Here is a 10,594-nt window from a genome sequence, read left to right on the forward strand (position 1 = left end):
GAATATTACTGCCTCAGCATTTGCCTAAGTGATCCAAGGAAACCACAGAAAAACTTGGACCAAGGCAGACGGACCCGGAATCGAACCGGCGTCCTCTCGAATGCTAACCAATGGTCTAGACCTCTAGGCCATGCCGCTCGGTATTGGTTTAGACGTATACGTACACGAACATAGATTTCGTTAAGCATCTTCAGTGTTCCCTAATATCTTAAGAAAGTCTTGCCTATTGTTATCACATTATTACAATAAGAACCTTGTTTTCCTTTTTTCTACCATACAGAGATATGCCCGAAGGTTTATAGGGACCAATAGAATTGAAGGCCGAACAGGTTATCCAAGTTAGGTATAAAAACAACTCTGAAATTGGAACACTTAATTTTTCACATTTCATTTCTTCCCCCTCTGAAAATATAATCAAATCAAAGCCAAATTGAGAATGACAATTACTATAGCGAATAACACTGACGTTTCGCCTTTGGTGTATTTCTTTTTCAGGATAGATTGCAACATAGTAATCCCTAATCTTCTTGTAATCCACCCTTAAGGAGTCTACACTAATGGCGAAGCGTCGTTATAATTTTCTATAATGAAATATATATTTAATGTTTTTATTTTTTTGTGAGCAACTAATCATATTTTAGGAACGTGAACGGGAGGAACTTGAAAGACAACTGGCAGAAGGGCTAGAAGAAGAGAGGAAATATATGAAAATGGTGGAAGAAGTTGTTTCAGGAAAAATACAATCACCACTCAAGCATCCCTTCCGGAGGATATTGGAACAATACGACTGCCGTTGCCAATCATCCACAACAAAATGATTGTCGAAATTTTTTTATATTGTTTACTTTGTGTGACTGTTTTTACACATTTACTTACGATTTACGCATACTGTACTTTTACCAATTTTTTCTATGCTATTTACAGAAAATAGTATTTAATAAAATATACAGCGCACGATTCTTTCTGAATTGCTCTCAACAACAGTTTGTTGAATTTTATTTGTGTTGGTTTTATTTTAATAAGAAAGACAAGAAAGTACGCAGTTGGTGAGATTACATCAATTTTTGGTCCCAGTCCTAAGACTGGTTGGACACGCATCTCCACCCTTTTCTATCCTGAGCTAATCTTCGCATTTCCCTAAAACTAGAACAACCCACATTCTTAACTATTTTCGAAAAGTAATCTAATCTAGGTCTACCTCTACTCCTCCTAACTCCTGTTTTTGCCTCTAATATGTCTCTGACTAGACCTTCATGCCTCTCCTATTTCTTGTTCACTTCCATAGAGCCCTCTGTTCTCCTATTCTTTCTAATACCTCTCCATTTCTAACTTTTTCTATCCATGTTATCCTCATCATTCGCCTATAACACCACATTTCAAAAGCTTCTAACCTTTTCTTTTCCGCCGCGTCCACTGTCCATGTTTCGCACCCGTACAACGCCGCGCTCTAAACATACACCTTTAACAACCTTTTTCGAATTTCTAAATTAACCGTTCGCGAGCATAGAAGTGACTTCCTTTTATTAAAGGCGACACGACCCTGCGTTATCCTCTGCTTTATATCCCTACTGCTCCTTCCGTCCTGACTTATCTGACTTCCTAGATATCTAAAATAAGCCACTTCTTCTAATTAGTGTTGCCCAAACGCAAGAACAAGACGAGACTTAGCCAGTCTTGGTCTTGGTCTTGCGCTAATACACCTGGTCTTGGTCTTGGTCTTGCGCTCCCAGTCTTGGTCTTGGTCTTGGTCTTGCAGCAAGAGTCTTGCAAGTCTTGCAATTACCTATTAGTCTATTACTATTTATTAAAGTTTACTTTAAATCCTAGAAAAACGTATTAGAATTGGAACATTGTGAGCTTGAATGAATATAGCCATAGTAAAGATCAAGCAGATTAATAAATAACTGAAGATTTGATAAGAAATTCGAAAAATCAACTGACCTATATGTCGTTTTCCATGGAAGTAACTGTTTCTTAATAAACATTTATGATCCTTGCTTTCTACCGCGCCGCCTCGCCACGTGCCGGCTCTATGATAAGGATGCCGCCGCAAATCAAACAATAATATAAAGCGTGTAAAAAAATTCGAAATTATTTTGCATGAGTATACCTACACCCTATGGCGGCAATCAAATAGTGTCAAATGTTATGATTTCGGCGTGGCGGCAACGATTGTTTTAGATTTCAAAAGAAGCCGCCGGCGCGTGTATCATAACCATGTACTTCCGAAAAGCGGCAAATTTCTTTGAGAAGTAAGTACAAAACCTTTGATGCCGCATTATCAAAGTGCCGATGGTTAAAACATAACTATGCATGCACTCAGTTTGATTTTAATAATTTTTTTATTCGCTATGTTTATGGTATTAGTCGTAATGCGCATAGGTCCAGTTTTTCATATTCTTTGATACAGTTTTTTGCGTCTCATAGAATTCCTAAGCGTACCTACCTATACACCGAACTGTTACACCTAACTACTCAGTGAAATAGCGCTAAGTCCTAGCTGCAAGACGCAAGAGTCTTGCAGGCTATGTCTTGTTCTTGCTCAAGTCTTGCACGGTCAGTCTTGGTCTTGGTCTTGCTAAAAATACGCGGTCTTGTTCTTGGTCTTGGTCTTGCAAAAACGCAAGAACAAGACCAAGACTGCAAGACCAAGACTGAATTTGGGCAACACTACTTCTAATTTTTCGTCTCCTATCTTTATATTCGCTCTTTCCTTACTTTTTCTTCCCTTGCATACCAGTATTTTAATTTTACTTTCAATTATTTTCATACAGAACTGATCTGTTAGTACCGCTTCTATTTTATTTAAAGCTACCTCTAGATCCTACTTGCTAGATGCTAATACTGCTAAATCATCTGCAAATCTAAATATACTAATTTTTTGCCCTGTATATCTATCCCTACAGTTGTACTGTCTTTAACGATGTTGACGGCGTCTTCGATGTATATATTAAAAATGTAGCGGTGACAGTGTGCATCCATGTCTGACTTCCTTTCTAATATTTACTTCTCTACGTTGCAACCCTAGCTCTATAACTGCCTGTTGTTTTTTTATACAAACTAAGGATCTAATGTATATGCGTAGCTTTTTGTAAAAAAAAATGTGGAATGAACCTTTTTAAGATGGTTGCAAGCATACCCCTCCCAAGTTGTCGAATATTAAAGCCAACTTAATTCTTACATTTAAGTAGTAAGATTAGGCAACTGATTATAAAACAAAAGAAATTTAACTATCTAGATGTACATACATGAGTGCAAAGAAAATATACCAAATGGTTTAATGAATCATTAAAAATAAAATAAATTCTGCTAATTGCAAAATATAAAAACGATTGCGCGCACATACGTGACTTTCTCTTAAATACGTTAGAATTCGTGAAGAGATTTTGGACGATACATTATACAATAGAGATATGATATTTTCTTGCAATGTAGTAGCGAAATGCTCAAGTTAAACGACTTTTCTTCTACGTACGAGATGTAAAAGGTTAAAAGACTTTCATAAAATAAGGAAAAGTGAAATGTATCTTAAACCTTAACTATAATTTGGCTAGAGATTGAGAGCATGATAACAACATGGACAAATTCGTTTTAAATTTCTAAGAAAAGTTTCTATATCTAAATGTTGTTTCTTGCGCCAGTAATTCTAGTTAACTATATAATAATAATTTTGACCTTTTTAAGTCATAAACTTGGTGAATTCATACTAATCTAGAAATTTAAAAAATATTGTTAAAAATTTATATCTGGAGCACGGCTCGTAAGGGTGCGAAACATGGACGGTGGACGCAGCGGAAAAAAAATTAGTAGCATTTGAAATGTAATGTTACAGGCAAATGTCGAGGATACCGTGGATAGAAAAGATTAGAAATAGAAGTCATTAGAAAGAGTAGGAGAATGGAGGACTCTATGGAAGTAGAATAAAGAAGAAATAGATGAGATAGGTTGGTAAGACACCTACTCGAGCATGAAGGGTCAGGCGGAGATATATTAGAGACAGAAACAGGCGTTAAGAGGAGTAGAGGTAGACCTAGATTAGATTACTGTTCGCAAATAGTTGTTCCAACGTGTCCAACCAGTCTTAGGGATAACGCCGTTATGATGATGATGATAGATTATAAGTCAATAAGAAATAGGTGATATAGGTTAATAGGACACATTCTCAGGCATAAAGGGTTAGTTAGAAATATATTAGAAGCAGAAACAGGACTCATGGGGAGTAGAGGTAGACCACACTCTTTTCTACTGATGAACGTAGAATGCTGTAGTTTCATATGTTACGGTTAATACACATAACTCGGCTAATTAAGGTTGGGTTATGGTTGAGAAGGTTTATCTAGGTTTCCTTTTAATTCAGGATAGCTTTCCCAATCTTAACCTAACCTTTAACAAGTAAAAAAATGCGTGGAATGCGTGTTAATCCGCGAATAAGGCCATTTCGCTTATAAACGGTACATATTATAAACTAGATCTTTTATAGTATAGGTAACAAAATAAAATAAATACGAGATATAGCATCTCAACTTTAATATTTTTTTTATAAATTTGCATAAGGAAGGTATATGAAACTGTGTCGTCTGAAAAAAGATGATCTGGTTGTGATGCATCAATATAAACTCATTATTCGATTAAGTGGCACGATACAGCGAAAGTCCTTATTGTTTAAAGTAAACTAGGCAGTAAATTAAGAAAATTATTATTTGTCAAGTTAGCATGTTGAAAAGTAAGAAATCAGAAAGTATTTTCTAATGATGACATACATCAGGATTCGTATTCACCCTAATAATTTTGATAAAAAACAAATACAACTTGTACAACTTTCATTTAATAGCCGATTCTTTTTACGAGATGATAAAATCCTTTAGAAAATGAAAGAATTAGTAAAAGAAAAGTTGGCGGCCGTTGTTGTATAATGAGAATACAACATAAAACTAACGGGCGGTTACTGATCGTCATTTTACTGATTTTTTTAAATTCAACTTTATATCGAACTTACTTTTTGAATATATAATGACACAACCTTCACAGGGATACTTTTACGGATTCCTCAGAATTATTAAATATATTTGCTCATGCAATTCCTTATTTATTTCCGATACAAATATTATGAAGGGCAGTTTGTTTATTTGTAAATTGGTAGTGTCAGTCTGGCTGTAGAGCACGTAATTATTATCATCACTTCTTTTACTGTTATGATGAATTAACATTTTTGTTTTCGTACCCCGTACGTTTTCGTTGTTTTCGTTAGCCCCCGACTAGCCGGCATCTGCCGGTGCTTTTATTAAACAAAAAGGACGCACAAATGAATTTTTTTGGTACAAACTTACGAGTGTTTATGCAATTTAAATCAAAAAGATTACAGTGACAGTAATGAAAATGAAAAAATATGGGAAAGTATTTTGTTTTGGCGCTTTTCCTGTTTTCCTTTACTTTTTCATCTGGTCATTTTCTTGTTCCAGTAAAAGAGTCCCGAGATAAAAATGTTCAGCCTCTCAGAGTTTCTGAAAGCTAGACTCGAGTCTCCGTCTCTCATCGAGTCTCTCTGATGTCGCTGAGAGAGACTGTCGAGAGACTGCCAAAAAAACTGTTTAGCGTCTCTGAACGAGAGACTCGAGTAGCTCATAAAGAGAACCTCATTTCGTATCCAGACTCTGAACGAGAGACTCGAATCTCTGAGCGAGAGACTCGAATCTCTCAATAAGTGGTATCTCGATAGACATGGTTAANATAGTATTCTAATAACTGCATTTATTTTTGTAGTCTTAATAAATTAGGACACAAAATTAACAAATAAATTTGGGTCTAAAGGCCGTGTGTCCAATCGACGACGGCCTTTAGAGCTTTAGACCCGAATCAGAACAGCATCAGTTCACCTACTGGCCGTGAAAGCCTTTACCAATTTGTCACAAATAAATTTATTTCTTCAATTTTTTTACTTCCTTAAACCAGTATGCCCGTCAACCCAACACCGATTATCACGTAAAGTTCATGCAGTACAAACAGGCCTTGCAAGCAGCAGATATTGAAAGGGAAATTCGAGAGAAAGCATCCAACGCCAAAGATAAATTTGAACAAAAGTTCATAAAACACTCTGATCAACGACTTTTTAAAAATGAAATTGAAAAACGCGTCAAGGAGCGTTTGGAAATATATGAAAAAACAATTGAAGAACGACGTACCAGGTAAAAATCAACACAATGTGGTAAAAATCCATTTACCTTTAATAAATAATAAATAATAAAACTTTGTTGGGCAGGCTACCATACAGTAACATATTTTTCTATCGAACTTTATCTGTTATTTCGTTCAGTTATCACAAATAAATATTATTCAAATATCAAATTTAATGAATAATTATTAACCTTTGCGATCCAATAACATAACGGTACGCATCGTTAAACGCCAATTCTTTTTCATCCCTTTCCCTTCGGATTGAATTTTTTAACATCTTCCAATCTTAATTTGGTAATTCGGTCTTAATCAAGTGTACATAATTTTTTTTTCTATTTCACCTGCTGAATTTTAGTTGTGACCGCACATTTTTACTGTATACGGGAATCATCTCAGTTAGCATACTAATTCCGATAAGACAAACACACGAACTTTTCTGAGGAAGCCAATGTTGAATTAGAGTCATCTTCGCTGAGGAAATTACATGGTCCTTTTTAAGCAATGTAATAATGCATTAAATGCAAAATCAATAATTGGCTATACTTTAAATATCTGTTATTGTAAGATTGAAAAGTACGGTTGACTTTGCAATTTAGTTCACATTCGTAAAGTATAGGTACCTAATTAGTGGTTAATATCATACTTTTGTTTTCTTGAATAAGGACTTCCTATTTAGTTAAAAACAACATATAAATAAAACTAAACTAATGTAAATAAGGGTTCGTATCCTTAGTGAAACCTTAAGGTCAATCCTTTTCATGTGAAAAACTCTTATAACACAACCTTTGTAGCATTCTCTAGAAATTTTTTGACTTACTGAAGTTCTACCTATGCCTGAGTACCCAGAGGTTAAATATGAGATTTTTGAAAAACTTGACTCTGTATATCTTTTACCATTCATAACGAAAACTTAGTGATTACAATCATCATAACGTCGTAAGTCCTAAGACTGGTTGGACGCGCATGTCCAGTCTTTCCTACCCTGAGCTAATGTTCGCATTTGCCTAAAACTAGAACAACCCACATCCTTAACTATTTGGGAACCGTAATCTAATCTAGGTTTACTTCTACCCCGCCTAACTTCTGTTTCTGCCTCTAATATGTCTCTGACTAGACCTTCATGCCTGAGAAAGTGTCCTACCAACCTATCTCGCCAATTTCTTATTGACTACCATAGACTCTATTCTCCTATTCTTTCTAATAGCTCTTCATTTCTAACCTTCTCTATCCATGATATCATCATCATTCACCTGTAACACCACATTTCGAACGCTTTTAACATTTTCTTTTCCGCCGCACCCACTGTCCATGTTTCGCACCCGTACAGTGCCGTGCTCCAAACATACACCTTTAACAATCTTTTTTGAATTTCTAAATTAACCATTCGCCAGCTTAGAAGTGACTTTTTTTTTATTGGAGGCAACTTGACCCTGCGCTATGCTCTGCTTTATATCCCTACTACTCCTTCCGTTGTGATTTATCTGACTTCCTGGATACCTAAAATCTGCCACTTCTTCTAATTTTTCGTCTCTTATCTTTATATTCGCTCTTTCCCTACTTTTTCTTCCCTTGCATACCATAATATGTTTTTTTATTTATTTTCATACAGTACTGTTTTTGTTTTTTATTTAAAGCAATCTCTAACTTTTCCTTGCTAGATGCCAATACTGCTATAAGTAGTTACAATGCCCAATTTTAATTCAATTATCCGTATCTAGTGAGCATATATTAGGTACATAAAGTATTATTTCATGGTAGTCACTAATTGCTTGTTTTCAATGTCTAATAACTAATAAGATATAAAAAAAACATAGTGAATGTTACAATGATGATAATAATGCAATTAGATAAAATAGCTAGTGCTCCTTTTACTTTTCGAGATTAAGAGAGCTCCTCGGCGAAGAAGAGTGTGCACATTATCGGGAAACTGTGGAGAATGCAAAGAGATTGTGTGACTCTAAATTTGGCATGATGAAGCGACAAGTTGAAGAGTTGAAAGCTAAAAAAGAAGCTGAAAGATTGAAAGTTGTAGAACAAAAACGTCTCCAACAGTACATGTAAGCACTTTAAGAAATTTTGTTTACGTAAACCTAAAACTTGAATACTTGTTATAGTTTCAAAAATGGTGAATGCGCCTGACATTGTGTTAAATGTAGCTATTGTCTAACAAATAAATAGGGTAATTACCATAATATATAATTATAATATAGAAACAGAGTATAAAATGTAACTAACAACAAGGGGCTGGCTTCGTCCGCTGTTTTCCTATACATATCTCCTCTAATTTTCAAATTATTTTGTAGTAAAATCGTTTAATTTTTTACAAAATACTAAAACCTGATTCAAGGTACAACTTAATGCAGGAATCCATTAATAAATGTTAGTAACATTCGAGCATAGTTAATGGTTTTAATTATATCCATATTGTTTTATTTAGGGTTTTTTAATTGTTAAATTTATTTTTGTAAAATCCACACAGGGATAGGTGCGAATTATTAAGGACAAATGTGGCTCAAAAAAGATTAGTCGAATCTAAAAACAGCAATTTACAACAAATGCGTGAAAACGAACAAAGAAGAGAAGCTGAAAGAGAACTGGATAAATTTTGGGGTGATTTGACAAGAACTGAACAACTCGGAGTGGTAAAGCACGATAGTATAATTGATTTCATATTTAAACCATTTTTCTTTCTTAATTTCCAAAATAGACTTTCAATTCAGTTGTTATATATTTTAATGTCTAACATTAAGAAATTAAGAATCGAAATAAGGAAACTATGTATTATTATTCTTCTTCTTCGTGTTTTTTTTTTTAACATCCATCAAGTTAGCATTAGATACAACTTAAAAATTTCAAAGGTGCACAAAACAGGTGGACATGATTCTTTAGATTTTTTTATTATTTCAATAAACAGTGCTGAAAAGCATGAATAATAATCCTTTATTTAGATTGAACGAGACAGACAAGACGCTATAAACAAATACAACAAAATGTTAGAAATGAAGGCGATTTGGGAAATTCAGATGGCTGGAAAGGTATTAACAGTCGACCTATAAACGTTGAAATATTCTTCCTGAACATGTTTTTCCATTTCCTATAGGACCTTCTTAAAGAAGAGAAGAGACGCGTCGCTCTTGAAGACAGACAAGAATTGGACAGACTTATGGAACAAATACGAAGAGAAGAAATTGAAGGTAAATTGCAAGCAGTTATTATTGAATACATATACTTTGTGTACTTATGGTTGTTTTATGCAGAACTTGATAAAAAACGACGCCAACGTGATAAAGCAGCTCAAGAACTTCTCGAACAAATTAAAGCCAACGAAGAAATAAATGAACGTCGAAGAAAAGCAGAGCAGGCAGTAGATGACGCATTTAATAAACTGACTCAAATCGAATTGGATAAGGAAAAAGCTAAAATAAAAGATACAACAACACAGGCGAAGCGAGAAATGGCCATTTATAGGGAAAATCTGAAGAAATTAGAGGAAGAAAGAAGAAAAGAGGAAGAATATTTGAGTATGTTGCTAGATGAGCAACGGAAATCAATCGAAAGGAAACAGGACCATGCTAAATGTGATATACTGAAAGCTAAAGAAGCTTTGCAGAAGGTAATTAAAATAACTTTTGTTTTTCAACAAAATTTTGTTTCTTATAAACGTCAATTGTTCCTTCCATTGAAATATGCCTGGTTGCAATAGCATTATTATTCATCAATCATTCGTTCTTAATTGTATGCACTGATAAAAGAAAGATATAGTAATTTTTGAGCTAAGAATTTGCTAAAGTTCATATATACTTTTCACTCGTCATTTAGAATGTGCTCGAAGGTAGAGCGCAACAAGTAGAGCTGAAGAAACAAGAAGCTGAATATCAATTGAAACTTAAAGAAGCCGAAAATGAGTTACTGAGAATGTCAATAGCGGCCAACGAAAGGTTAGAAGCCGAAATGAAACGCAAAGAGAAGGAATCAGCTCTACTCTACAATCAACAACTGAAGGAGCAAGCTGCTTACAATGAACTTTTAAGGGTAAGTCTTTTAATTCCCTTGCAGGCCAAAGCTCGGATGAATAATATAATAAACAGTGTAGACTGTACATGAAGGGACTGTAATAATCCCTATATTTTATTCTATAAGTCCCTAGTACATAACCAGGTCACTTTTATGACAAGACCTCATGGAAAAACCAATGAACGCATTTATGTTGAATGCAATCCAACACCTTTTCCCATTGGTTTAGAAAAAAAAAAAACTTTTGGGTGTTTCATTCCCACCGGCCAGTAATGCTGGTGGGCGGGCAGTCCCTCCGGACTATGCCGGAAGGTAGGGCGGAAGGCCCTCTTCAGCCTGCTTTCAGGAATCGTGGGAATGGGTGGGTGGTGGTTCGGGTGAGAAAGATGAGACGGACGAAATGAAGACA

At 34.9% G+C, this 10,594-nt stretch overlaps 1 protein-coding gene across 1 annotated transcript in view; it reads left to right on the forward strand.

Annotated features, from left to right (window-relative positions):
- Positions 1–10,203, forward strand: part of LOC108737041 (cilia- and flagella-associated protein 53) — a gene marked incomplete at its 3' end in the record, with an annotated part of 16,064 nt that extends 5,861 nt beyond the window's left edge. The window contains exons 5-8 of the mRNA XM_018469693.1: positions 9,120–9,206; positions 9,272–9,365; positions 9,429–9,784; positions 9,991–10,203. Coding sequence (XP_018325195.1) covers positions 9,120–9,206; positions 9,272–9,365; positions 9,429–9,784; positions 9,991–10,203 — 750 coding nt within the window. The remainder of the gene's footprint in view (positions 1–9,119; positions 9,207–9,271; positions 9,366–9,428; positions 9,785–9,990) is intronic.
- Positions 10,204–10,594: the final 391 nt, after the last annotated feature.

This window comes from Agrilus planipennis, unplaced genomic scaffold (genome assembly GCF_000699045.2).
Source record: "Agrilus planipennis isolate EAB-ADULT unplaced genomic scaffold, Apla_2.0 scaffold112, whole genome shotgun sequence".
Lineage (NCBI taxonomy): Eukaryota > Metazoa > Arthropoda > Insecta > Coleoptera > Buprestidae > Agrilus > Agrilus planipennis.